This window comes from Prenolepis imparis, unplaced genomic scaffold, assembly GCF_030444845.1.
Source record: "Prenolepis imparis isolate NDT839.2.m4 unplaced genomic scaffold, iyPreImpa1.0 SCAF_1, whole genome shotgun sequence".
Taxonomy (NCBI): Eukaryota; Metazoa; Arthropoda; class Insecta; order Hymenoptera; family Formicidae; genus Prenolepis; species Prenolepis imparis.
This window is the reverse complement of record NW_028141159.1, coordinates 547,951-562,184: the sequence shown is the minus strand read 5'-3', so window position 1 is coordinate 562,184 and position 14,234 is coordinate 547,951. Positions and strand designations below refer to the sequence as shown.

Sequence of the window (14,234 nt, the reverse complement as noted above, 5' to 3'; positions counted from 1 at the left end):
ATTATTTGATCACTGAAATATGAGAAAAATATAAAAGTGAAGATTGATGTATCGATTATACATTTAAATATTGAATTTCAATTTTTGCATAATTGTTAGAAATGATTTAAAAAGTATTTTTTCTGTCGACAAAGATTTAAACATTAAAAGAATCGTTTATTTTTTCAAAATAGCATAGAATCAAACATTAAAAACTCTCTCTCGTTATAATGAATGAAACTGTAATCGTATCTTGTATTCGTTACAATTGCAGTACTTTAATCGCGTCGTTACTTTAAAAGAATACGTTATTCGGATTTCGATTGTAAAAAGAGTTTGATTTTGTACGTGTGGGCGAGAACGTACTTCCGGAATCTCGGACGAATATTAGTGCGATACTGGTTATCGAATGGCCTATTGTGTTTTGGTGAAAAAGACAGGAGTGCTCTCCTTCTCTAGACGCAAAACGTTCTCCAATGCGTCGTGTAAAACACGCCAAAAAGACAGCCAATGCCACGTTACACGCGCCGTGCCGGTATAATAGACAAAATAAAAAAGTATTTTGACATTGTGAAGAGAGAGACGCGAAGAAGAGAGCACACAACACATATATACAAAGTAGATATGTAATATATTATATATATATATATATATAAATATATACAGATCGCTAATGTGAGAGGTGACATTATGTACTTATAGGGACTTTAGATTATTTTAAACGATCAATGAAAAGCAATCGTTTCGTAGATAATAATCGTAGGCTATATACGTGCAGCTCTAGTACGAAAGCAGTAAAAGGTGGCAAAAATATTGCATCGGTGGTAATGTTGAAAAAAATTTGCAAAATTTCCCGCTTTATCGGTTTTTCGTTTCTTATTCGGATGTGCGCTTGATGTGCGTAATCTAACATTGTCTCGTCATCTTATTCTATATCGTGAGAGTATAATGCATATTACTCTCTTCGTCGTGCAGCATCCAAATTCTTGATAAGGTCTTAAGGACATGTCTTGTACGAAAGAGTAGGATCTGTCAGGACCTGGCTCTCCGTAAATTGCTAATAATCTAATACACACGAACAAAGATGATTTTGAAATTATAAGGAATTTTAAAACATGAAATTTTTACTCTAATATTTTCAAAATTGCATTTTACATGAATTAAAATAGATTGAGATCATTATCAAATGTGCTAATCTTCAATTTTTTTTAATTTTCAAGTATACGAGTTCCAAAAAATTTTCTTAGGATCTTCTCGATTTTTTTTTACGGGATTGTAATTTTCCAAAGTCTTGCAAAATCTATATAGTGAAAATATAACCTGCGCATGTAATATTTCTTCTGTGGGAGAAGGTCCTGATTTGTCTTATATCATAAACTGAATGTTCGCTCGAGCGTTTTACTCTGGAAAGTCTCGATAATAAAAATCTTTGAAGAGAACAATTTGTAACTTTCGAATCTCTTGATTGCAATCTTATACAATCAGTAATTCTGGAGGATAAAAAGAACTTGTAACTCTCGAGTGGATACGCAGCATCATCTCGTCAGTCCTTTTTTTCCTAAAAGTGCCTACGCTATATCTTACACTCTTTCGTATCATCGGATTCGCTCGTAATCCGCTGTAATAAGGTGAACGAAAATGGGATGACTCGAGGGAAGAAAAAAATAAAATAAAGCAGAAACTAAGTAAATTAATCCATCTTACGCCGCAATCTCCTGTTCGTGAGAAATTAAAATTTACCAGAAATTTTTAAAATAAATCCTCGTCGGCTCGAGAGTGTTTGCGATATAAATGAAAAAAAAGAGTCGATCGAACACAAACAATTCTAATAAATTAGAATGGTAATTGTGCGGAAGATACGATGTATATATATATATATGTATATCACTGCTGGTAGCGGGATATAAAAGTTTACGAGATTTCGCGGATCTTTTTCAGCTTTCCTGAAACATCGATACGCGTCAAAGAAATCTCACACTGTTTTCAATTAAATTAAACAAATCTCTACTATTTAGCATTGTCAGGAAACTTGCGCGTCTCTGCTGACCGCGAAACCTCGCAACCTCTTAAACTGACTGGGAGGAGATTAGTTTAAACCGGAGTTTATTTCACCTAAATTGGATAATTGAAACGCCGGAATTAAGATCTCCATCCTGTATAGGACCGTGTTTCCTTTGACCAAGCAAAACTTCTCGTTGTCGAACAGGAGAATATATCGCAGGCGGTATTAAAGTTAACTGTATAAATAAACGGAGGTCAATTGCAATATAATGTAATTCTAGTTATTAATTAAGAATACCAGCTCGCTGGACCGATTGATAGAAAGACTAAGACGGAAAGGATAAAGACTGAACGCACAGAATTCAGGTCGTAGGATGCGGGAATTTGATTGATGTGCTACTTGTTCATTTAATCTGGACGTGGTTCTACATGCGATCAGCATACAATTGTCAAAAGAATAAAATTATTTGATGGCATGAAATAAAAGAAGGAAAATTGATAATTTTCAAATCGTGAAAGTTATATTTTTCAAAGGAGCGACTCTCGATAATAAAACTTTCAAGAATAATACAGCTAAATTCAACGCTGAACCTGAGACACTCTTGGGAACGATTCTCAATTCTACAACTCTTTGAGCAACCTAGAATACCTGATTGCAATTACCACGTAAAGTTGATGTTGTCGAGAGTCTCTTTGGAGAATAACTTTCAAGCAGGCACTCGGTCTAAATCTATGGTAAGAGCAAAATAGGCAATTGTTTGACGCAATGGATGGAGTGACATTTAGTTCAAGATCGTTGTGACGTGGTACAGCTTCTGCGTGACTTGTCAAAACTTCCCCGGTAAAATAATCATAAATTATCATAGAGAGACGATAACGCGCGTTATTCTCACAACTGTATATAAGATCGAAAAATATTGTCCGCAATGTAATTAAAAGCGTGACACATTGGCGGATGGGTATATTTGCGCAACAATCGGACGATATATGCGGGACGTGTTCCAAAAAGATATATATGTATATCTACCGCAAAAAAAATGTTTCTCAAATAATTTAGATTATACAATTTGTGTAACGTATATATTATCGGTGACGAATTTGGTACGAAAATGTATACAAGTAATAATTCTTCAAAACTTGTCCTTAATTTCGAAAAACGCTCAGCGAAGATTTCAAACCAAATCGAAGTAGCTGATGATAGATCGTAGATATAGCCCCCTGAGTTAAATCTTTCGTACATAAGAAAGGAGGAAATTCCAAATTCTTTGAAAAAATAACGTGTATAATCCTACATTATAGGTACGATATTTTAAAGACATTGTACGACATATAGTTGCGCAGATGTGAGATTTAAAGTAAAATATTTCCCCTCCCACCCCCTTTACGATACTCGTATTAGTGATAAGATTTTTCTATTATCTTTCTCTCTCTCTCTCTCTCTCTCTCTCTCTCTTTCTCGCTCTCTCAGTTGATATTATACTGTAGGCGCGATTCATTCTTATTGTAAATCAATTGCAACGTAACTCAATGTGTTGTAACGCGAGATCGCAAACAGCGCTTTAAGATAATTCTTTATTTAAGATTGTACATATACTGGCGAAAAAACGCGCGTCGCGCGTTTGATTTTGACGAATATGTCTCTAGCTTTTCGCATAATTGTAAAAAAAAATTGCAACCTTTTTTCTTTCACCGAATCGAATATAAAATTCTCGATATTTTTCTAGCATACATAATCTATGGATTGATTGTACTCGCGATGCTCAACACGGCTTATACGTCAATTGTTACTTAATTTCGCGCTGCCGATGATGCGCAGACTTTCATGTAAAAGTCATGTATGTATGTACATTTAGCCTATCGCGTTTACCTTTCATAGCTAAACTTTTTAAGGTTCTCGGGATTAGTTTGTTAGATATTTATTTGATAATTAATTAACATAAGTAATTTATATATTCGCTGTAGCTGCAACACACATAAGTGAAGAATTTTAACCGAACCTTATTTATGCGCGCACGTGCGTGGATAAGGAATAATTCAAACACAGAGGGCTAAATATATACTACTGTTGTGTACAAATTGTGTGGAACGATGGATGTAAATGCGGATGTTGATGAAAAAAAAAAAAAACGGCCGACGCGACGACGAGGAATGGAGCTCTGCGCTAATCAAAAAAATGAAATATATATAACGATGATAATCGTTACTTTCTACAATCTCCATTCGTATGTACACTTTTTTGTACGCTTGCAAATTGTAGCGAACAGTTGAAGTCGTATATGAGAAGGATGCGTTTTTTCTTCTGGTCTGTTAGTCCTTGAAATTTTGTATCGCATGCATGAATAAACGAGACATTTCATTGCAGACGAGCGAAACGAGACATGTAATAAAGTACCATTTAGAGCTTTATAAAACTCTCTCTTTCTCTCTCTCTCTCTCTTTCTTTTTTCTCTTTTCTCTTTAATCTACTATAACATTCGAAAAAATTAATTACTGCGATTCCTGCATAATCAAACTTTTGATATTTCTTTCTCGAATAAAGATAAAACGCAAATTATAGATAATATAGATATATGTTGCATAAAAAATTGATCTGCACATGTAGTCTATCTCGCTAATGGTTACTTAAATATTGATCTAAGTATGAGTAAGTAACAGTATATTGATAAATATACTAGAATTGATAATGAAATAATCTAATCGGTGATGATAACAAAAAATCAATGATAACAACGCCTTATACTTATTGTTAGTCACTCGTGTAATTTAAAAGCGAAGATATCATTTCATAGATGTATATACACATATAGTGCCACGAGTGAATATATAATCTGACGCGCGGATATAATGATCATGATTCATCTCTAAAAGTCAATCTGTCTGCTCCGATTCTTCTTTCGTCGTTTGTACCAAAATATAGTTAGATAATAAATCGATTTTTCCTTCAACAACGAAACGCAAGAGTAAAACGCTTCTTGCGCAAAAAGCATTAGCATCGAGATAGCCCGATCTCTGTAATATATTCATTTCCGATAAATGATAATAAGCTAATATCGCCTACTTACATCGCGGGGAATTAGGAGACCGTATCCCGCGCAAAACTGGGACGAGTTCATCCATGGAAAGTGAATTAACCGCGGCCTTGAATTAACGCAACCTGGCATAAGCGCGCAAGAAAACGCGACACGTCGACTACGCCTGCCCGTGAAAGGAGATTGCTACTTGCTATCGATGTTTCGCCAAGAACTAATGCCCGGGACATAGTCATTGTAACGGTCGTTTTATATTACCACGATATATGTATACATAAACATCAATATAAGTATCGAATTAACTTTCACATCGATGTATGCCGATTTCCCCTTTAGACGAGTCATCTTTCGCACGACACTGATGAGTTAGCCTGATTAAATATAAATAAAGTTTTACAGCCTCCTCTTTTCTCAAACACACACACACACACACACACACACGCACGCAGGATAAATATCGAAAATATGTGTAATATAACATGTATTCTATTCTCTGTACAGAATGTCCCTTATAGATGAATTATAGACTGAATATTACAGCATATTCCTTGCTAAAAAATAAGCATATTTTATTCTCTGGCGAAATTTCCGGAGCAAATGCATCATTTGCGAGAGATATCTCATTTTTTAATAATTAAATCTAATATTTATGTTACATGTAAATATTAACGTTTATTTTGTTTATATATCAGAGGAAGAAAGCACACTTTGCTACCACCTAACCACAAGAGAATTTGTTTCATGTCTCAACTCAAATAAAATTTGTTCGCGTCATTATAAAAATTTAAATATTATACTTGATTATAACAAAATTATCAAAAATCTTGCACATAAAAAATAAAAAAATGGCAAATGCGTTATATTGGAGTATTAAAATATGGGACTTGTATACTCTGTAGAATACGTGCGTATATGACACATAGGTAAGGAGTATAAAATAGTTTGAAAATTATTTATATGCGCGCGATAAGAGAGGAAGGATAGCTTGCAGGAGGCAGATGGCCAGAGTATCGCAGACTCGAACGAGATACCGATACGATCTGACAGTTCTTATAAAGGCGGGTGACGAGTGTGTGCTTCTAGCTGATACCTTACCTACCGGCACTTTCCGTGACTCACCGGAGTCCCGACATTCAGTCCACGGCGGACTACGAAGCCGTCGACATCGGGCGCGTGTTCGTGTCATCGTGCTCGTCGCAGAGCTGGCTTAGAGTGACCTTACTTAGGTGATCATCATCATCTTCGGATTGTGTGTCACGTGCGTTACGTGTGTCGACGAACATGTGTGTTCGAGCCGGTTGAGGCGAGCGAGCGGTTAAAGCAATTCATTTAACGCGACGACCGGAGGGAGCTTCAATTTCGCGACGACATGGTAATTGAAAATTAAATAGCGAAATAACGTCGTTAACTTTTCGGAGAGTTTTCTTCGCTCGAGAGATCCTACCCGTATCTGAAATGTATTTCTCTCGGTTAAATGGGATAATACAAAATTATATTGCTATTATTGACAATCGTAATTTTGTAGTATACATTACTTATTTATTCAGTATAATATATATTATTATATATAATAAATATATAGTGTAGCTATAAATGCAAGAAAATTTATACAATTGTCTGGTGATGATAAAAAAAGTCGAATTTTTTAATTGCGTTATATAATAAGTAATGTAATAAATCTCTATAATAAATATATTTATTTATCGCGTGTCCTATGTATAACGAGTTTCTCCGACATTCCAGAAAAACTGAAATATAAATATGTTTTCTGTCATATATTCGATCTGACCTCGGAATAAACTTTAAATGTCTTAGCTTAGGACTGTCTTGTATCGCTTTGACTCCTGGATCGTGAGTAATGAAGATTCTCTTGTGGTTGAGAATGACGTCAGAAATATTTCCTCGTCAGGGTTCTTACCTTCAACAAGTATGTCTATTAAATTAGATTATAATTATGTAGAAAAAGCGCTCTCTCGTTCTTGTTTATCTATCAGTGAGTTTTCACTGTAAAGAGTATAATAAATAATATTATATATGTAAAATTAAAAAATTATTCAAGCAGAGAGCAATTTTGCGCGAAGAATGAATAACCGCAAGTAATGGATTATTGCCTCTTTGTTGTTCTTTGTTTCACGTACGATTCCTAAACGGGAAACGATTCATTTTCTCAATGGCAAGAACGAAACGCTTTGGCATGTCGCACGTGATGGACATTCTTAAAAGCAAGGATGATTGAGTGTCCTCGTGTCTTTAAAAAAGTGCAACCTTTCCGACGCGACGTTATGTTTCGTCAACTCAACAGAGAGGAGATCGCGCAGACGACTCGGAATTAATCGAAAACCGATAATTATCTTATTTTACATCGTGAAAGACCGTCATCGTCATTATGTCTCGCACAAAGGCTATCGCGCGCAAGTTGTCCACGAGAAGATATTAGATGGAAACGTCAATGACGCGTTTGATACAGTTCGGTTGAGCGATCGTTTCCACGAAATGTATATTAATCATCAAAGCTTCAGATTTTTTTTTTTTAATCACCGAGTCGCATCTCGCGCAGAAATTATCTAAATATTAAAATTATCTTAATGATATACCTTTAAGAGTGATGTGAAATGATGGAGAATATTTAAAACGATTTCTCACCGAAATTTCATATCGGTTTCCACGTGACTTTCGGTATCGGAGACTCTGACACACACAGAAGATATAAAAATAATAATGATTTGTAAGAGAATTGCCAGATAGCGATTATGCACCGATGCAACGTGCACGTGTCGATCGTTTCTTAGTCAATGTGTAAAACAAGATTACGGCATTGCTTCACGCGCGTCCCTCGCAATGAGTCACGACGGAGTTTAACAGGTTCGTTGAACTAGTTTGCGCCTTTTCTTTTCCTCTACGCGACGCTCTTCACTTTCCTGAATGAGGTAGACATCTCGTCGGGAGAATCTCGTAGGCGATCTTTCTCTCTATTTGGCTCGAACGGTCCAAGGAACGATGGCGTGCTCAGCATGCATCGTATATAAGCAAGTGCATAAGTGCATCGGACTGATTGTGAATATGCCGTCTATGATTATTCACTTACGTTCCAAGGCCAGAGAGTTCTCGTCTTCTTCTTTTTTACAAAGACATTTCCAAATACGAAATATTTTCGAATGTCTACATCTCGCATAAATATATTCGGGGAAACCCGACAGAATATATTCTCTTCCAGAGATTGCTCTGCATTTATTCCAATAGTTCGTATTATAGGAATTCGCCAAGAATGCGGATACGTTCGTCCAACTGCTGGAAATGCGATACATGCCTCTTCATTTTCGCGACGATTTCCGTGGAACAATATTATCCGACAGTTTTATTCATGAAGCGAAATTCTCTCCAATTGCGACTATATCTGAATAGACCATCGGCGTCTATGCGAGAAATCAGAGCGATAATATAGGGACTTGAATCAATCGTCACTGATGCGTGTATAATGACGTATCTTAAAGCTTTCCTCGATAAGGTATGCGGGTAACTCTCTCTCTCTCGCCCCCCATTTCCCCCCTTTTTCTCTCTCGTACCTTCTGGGAACACCTTTACGGCCGTTATTACGCACCGAGGATTTTACGGTTATGCACATTGCGTACACCGACCGATCTAATAGAACATCCTGTTAGGACGATTTGCGTCGACTCAACTCGACGACGTTCCATCGCACCGATATCGGATCGATAGGTACATTTATTTTAAAAGAGCGATGGGGAAAGAGAATGCAGAATTTTTCAGAGAATTATCACGCAAGGGAGAGATTGAGTTTTATTCACTCGTAATGCTAGAGAGAGCGCGAAACTTGTCTTTTTGTTTATAACGATACCACGCGATGACATAATTAGGTCGATTGTTTCAATTTCGAATTAATTAAAGGCGGATGCAGATCGACATAATGTCGTAACTTCATCTCTCGATTGATTGGAATAATCATTTCACGGCGGCGTTCGCAAAAGAGGAAGATCTTTATCACAGAGAGACGAGTTAAGCAACGCCAACATGTCCTTATCAGGGACGCGCAAACATCTAATCTAACGAGACGATACACGCGCGCGCGTCCTTGCATCGCGTGCTTAAATAATCGTGGCATTGTTAATCGCTTCAAAGTATATGTAAGTGGTAACAAGGCCGACAGAGAGAGAGAGAGAGAGAGAGATGCATCTCATCGAGCCCTTTCCGTGCACGAAATAGCGTCTTATTGTCCGAAGAATTGCAAGTTGGCGCATTTCAACGCAACTCGGCACGTTTTCCGCAATGCCATGAGATAATCCTTCTGAGAAAATTCTAGGGTGTATCAGCGGACGTCCCCACCTGCCATGAGTCACGAGATTATTTCTCAGAGACTTACTCTTAATGAATACTTCTAACGCTCTAAGTTTTCGTTTGGAAAAACATTTTCTCTCACGCCTCAATATGGATTACTTAAAAATCTTTGTCAAATTTCTGATGGCTAAACTTTGAAATTTCAATCTGAAATTTCAAAATTAAATGTTAAAAAATCAGTTGTACTATTATCGCTTTTCGGATTTATGCATGTAAATGTTTCGTGATACACTGCTCTGGTCATAATCGATTATCCAATTTCGTTGGCTTATCGATAACAGGAGGTTGTCTTATCATTTGGCTGACAATGAGCAATTTCCTGCGCGAACGAATTACGCTTAAACGTGGCTACGAATAAACGAAAAGTGAATTCAGTCAAACGAAAGTAGAATAATATCGCGCGCGATACAACAATACATACCTGCGCAGTCTTTATCACATTCTTTCAGATCCAAGCTAGCATTTCGGAAGTTTAAATTAAAAAATTCTAAAATAAAAGAGAATCACGTGGAATAGAATTTAAAAATAATTCAGGTCGTAATGACTTTTAAATGCAAACTTTAAAATGTCAGATGGATCGAGTCCCTCTCTCTCTTTTGCGGAGAATCAAAGTGATACACTGCGACAAGTCGTCTCGAGCGAAATATACGACATTCGCGACGGGCGACGGCAGCAGCGATATCTCGTCGACCGTCGCCGCGGCAGCGGAACTGCGGTGAACGAACAGACAGTTTCATTGCGCCGGCTGCGGCGGAAGCCGTGAAATCATGCCTCTCTGCTCTCTCGTATATATGGCACGCGTCGTACAACAAGAGGGAACGTTATGCGATCGATGGCGCGGTCAGTAGCCCCATCAGTCATAATTAACCGAGTCCGCAATGGCCCTCTCTTTCTTCTCTCGTTGATCGAGCAGCTTGATGACCGGTCGCTTCAATTGTGTTGACAAAATTTGTCCATCGCTGAAACTGCGGCGATGAGAGAGAAGCGGGAAGCGTATCCATTCGGCTCGTTCATCGCTGGACATTTATGGACATTGGTTTCTGCGTTGGTTGCTCGGTTCCCGCCGCTTTCTATTGATCGAAATCCCATTTTCTTTTTCTCTTTCTCTCCGACTTTTTCAGCTGTCGTTCGTTATAGTCTGTTTACGAGTTCATTCGCGTGTTGCATCTGCGCAAATTGTTCTGCCAATACAGATCGATCTCGTTGGACCGAAATGTCAACGATGCAATGACATGTGGTACGATCGATGATGATATACGGTCTCCAGAGAGGATGAGGAGAGGGAAGGAAATTATACGCGGAAAGGGAATTACACGCGGATACATGCATTCACTTGTACACCTACATTTCCTAAAGTTAAATAATGTTATCTCTGATCTAGTTCTGCTCTATATGAAATATACATGTAGCTTTACATAATTTACTATCTGTAAGACCGTAATCAATATACGTCGCTTGTATTAATCCGTTAATTGACTTTGACCGACTTCCTACGATGGATTATATAATCGCTCGTTTAAAAGGCAATTAAGATGGATGTCCCGTCAAGGAAGGAAAGGTTACGAAAGGACAAGTCTTACGTGTAGATGCATTATATTAGATTGCATTATATTAGATCCTCTTTTATATGGATGTCGTCGAAAAAGAATTACCCGACCGGAAGTCTCGAATACGCTGACTTCGATTTCTCTCACATTTCCCAACGTCGTGCAACCGAGAGAATGCTCATTTCTCTCTCTCTCTCTCTCTCTCTCTCTTTCTTCTTTTTCACACATCAAATTTCCATTCTTAGGTTGTTTTTATTTACGACCAGTTTTCTCACTCGAAGTACGGTTTCTTTTTTTATCGCGTATGCAAATCGTGAAAGAGAAAGAGAGAGAGAAGGGAATACAAATTATTTAATAAAATAAATATAGAAAGAAAAAAAAGACTCTTTGATATAAAATCTCAATACGCAAAATTTTACATTAATATATATGTGACGCTAATACTGGCTTTTCTTCTACTCCGATGCGATAAAATATTTATATGAACAGATACTTTAATAAGGATTATACTTTTATGCGGGATATAAAAATGTTAGAACGCATCTCTGACAAAGTGTACGAGAGTGCATAGCGCTATGATATCGAGTCTTGCCTTAATATGTCAAGCTTGTTTAGAAAAATCGCTATATATATATATATAAATAATGCATAAAGTATAACGTCTATTATAAGCTACATGGTGGTAAAAGGGCGCCAGTAAAAGCGCAGATTGAACCTCTGTTAAAAGAAGAACGGAAGCGATCGATAAATCGGGCGATCCGTGAAATGTCGGAGCGAATAAGCTTGCGATACTCCCGGCACAGAAAAAAATCAGTAATTGGATACGAATCAGTAATTGGATTTGTGAACGACGTTCGCTGATTCGCTCGCTAATCGAAATGATTCATTCGTAATTGACAAAGTTTTCTTCGACTTTGCAGCAATATTAAAATTACGTGATTTACGTGATTACGTTCAATTAATTAATTACAATTTCAGGTGTACCACTGGCAGAGTCAAAATGTCAAAATTTCCGGGGTGGACGACATGGTCCTCCTGCCGAAGATCAACGAGGAGGCCATCATCGAGAATCTCAAAAAGAGATACATGGACGATTACATATTCGTATCCTTTTTCGCTCTATTAGTTCGATTTTTTTTAAATTTCGGTTTATCAGTGTCTCTCGTGCAGAGAAAATCTGCGCAAATTCCGAAGCGTATCACGATAATCTAATTAAGTAATAACAAATGAAACGTTTCTTAACGATCACACCAGACATGCATCGGACCCGTACTGGTATCGGTTAATCCATTCAAGCAGATGCCGTATTTCGGAGAGAAGGAGATCGAGATATATCAAGGCGCGGTGAGTGTGAAATCAGTTATCCTTTTCGTATCACGAGAACTTTTCCATTACTTTAAATTTTTTCTAAAATATCGGAATTTTACACACGTGTGATAAAGTTGTTGTCATTATTATTTAGGCGCCGTATGAAAATCCACCGCACATTTATGGACTGGCCGACGAAATGTATAGAAACATGCTGATTGACAACGAAAGTCAGTGTGTCATTATAAGGTAAACGATATTTGCAATAAGACTATTATTTTATGTGATGACAAAAAATTTTAGAATTTTTTTGATAATTTTGTCAATATATTTTTATATCGAAGAAAGTGTACTTGTGTATTTTACTATAAAGTAATAGAGAGTAGAGAAAGAAGAGAGAAAGAGAGAAATGGTAATTAAAAATTTAATTTAAAGTAAATTAATTTACTTTGCAGCGGTGAATCTGGCGCTGGAAAAACGGTTGCCGCGAAATACATCATGTCCTATGTGGCAAGGGTGAGCGGTGGCGGCAAAAAGGTGCAAAAGGTAAAGGACGTGATCCTGGAGTCGAACCCGCTTCTGGAAGCCTTTGGCAACGCGAAGACCGTGAGAAACAATAACAGTAGTAGATTTGTACGTATCGATACTAATTTTCATTGATTTCGTGAGAACAAAGAGCGCGAAGAAAAACTCGATATATTTTCAGGGAAAATACGTCGAGATGCAGTTCGGTTCGGGTGGTCAGCCGAACGGTGGCAAAATCTCGAATTTTCTTCTGGAAAAGTCGAGAGTAACCTGCCACAATCCGGGCGAGCGAAATTTCCATATATTTTATCAGTTGGCGACAGGCGCCAATCAGGAGATGAAGTGTGAGTATATAATTGACAAATAAAAATATGGCTGACGTGAAAAAGAAATAAAATTAAATTCGCGAGATAATAATGAAACGTTTAAAATTTTTTTAGCGGAATTCGGATTAACGAATCTGGATTATTATCAATATCTGAGTTACGGTGGCAATTATAAGGTGGACGGCACGAACGACGCGCGGGATTTTCAGGAAACTCTTAAAGGTATGTAAGATGGATTAAATCATATCTCACAATCTATTGATTAAATTCGGTGCGATTGAGTAACTAATAGTGTACGATTATTCTAATACATTTTCTTATCTTCTTTTTTTTTCTAATTAACTATAAATTTATCTGTTATTTAATAATCATATATTGTTTGCAGCATTGAGCGTTATGAATATAAAGGACACGGAAGTGATGGATATATTCAAATTGGTAGCTGGGGTACTTCATGTGGGAAATATACAGTTTGCCGAGAACGGCAATTATTCGCAGATAGCCGATAAGCAATGTAAGCCACTAGCTATCGTGAAATAAAAAAAAAACATTATTAATATCTAACTTTATATATATATAATACATATATAAAGTCGCACGGCAACTTATAACTTATTTATCTACACTCTATCGTGTCCTATCAGTTGGTCCAAGATAAATTAATTTTAATCATATAATATATATATGTATATGTGCGTTATTATTATTTACATTTCTACCGCAACAGTTTCTCCTAACCGTATGAATATATTTTCAGTTCTCGAGTTTCCAGCCCACCTCTTTGGAATTTCGGCAGAGCAGCTATCGCACAAGCTTATTTCTCGAGAATTCGAGTCGAAATGGGGAAGTCAATCCGAGAGCGTGGACGTGACGCTGAATGTGGAACAGGCGCTTTATACGAGAGATGCCTTGGCAAAAGATATCTACGCTAGACTTTTTGACTACCTAGTCAAGGTGTGACGGAGCATTCATCCGAAATTCATTCAAAAGACTTAGTCTCAATACTACAAGTACATGAAAAAACACGAAAAAAATGTGTCTTACGCTAATCGATTGCGTTTTACTTGTCAGCGATAAATTTTCAGTAGTAGTAATATTTAAAGTTTATACGATCGACTTTTATGAAAGATAAATTTCTTTTCTCGTAAAAATTGACCTTTTTGACA

The 14,234-nt window shown here is 37.0% G+C and overlaps 1 protein-coding gene across 2 annotated transcripts in view; it reads left to right on the top strand.

Moving 5' to 3' along the window:
• The first annotated feature begins 4,522 nt into the window (after window positions 1-4,522).
• Window positions 4,523-14,234, top strand: part of LOC145940436 (unconventional myosin-Ie) — a 30,149-nt gene continuing 20,437 nt past the window's right edge. The window contains exons 1-9 of one of the 2 annotated variants that reach the window (XM_083045609.1): window positions 4,523-6,381; window positions 11,888-12,013; window positions 12,164-12,253; window positions 12,372-12,466; window positions 12,673-12,850; window positions 12,924-13,086; window positions 13,183-13,290; window positions 13,454-13,582; window positions 13,826-14,022. In XM_083045609.1, coding sequence (XP_082901735.1) covers window positions 6,379-6,381; window positions 11,888-12,013; window positions 12,164-12,253; window positions 12,372-12,466; window positions 12,673-12,850; window positions 12,924-13,086; window positions 13,183-13,290; window positions 13,454-13,582; window positions 13,826-14,022 — 1,089 coding nt within the window. In that variant the 5' untranslated portion in view covers window positions 4,523-6,378. Of the gene's footprint in view, window positions 6,382-6,811; window positions 6,937-11,887; window positions 12,014-12,163; window positions 12,254-12,371; window positions 12,467-12,672; window positions 12,851-12,923; window positions 13,087-13,182; window positions 13,291-13,453; window positions 13,583-13,825; window positions 14,023-14,234 lie in introns of those variants that run through there. The other variant, XM_083045601.1, reaches the window with a different exon arrangement.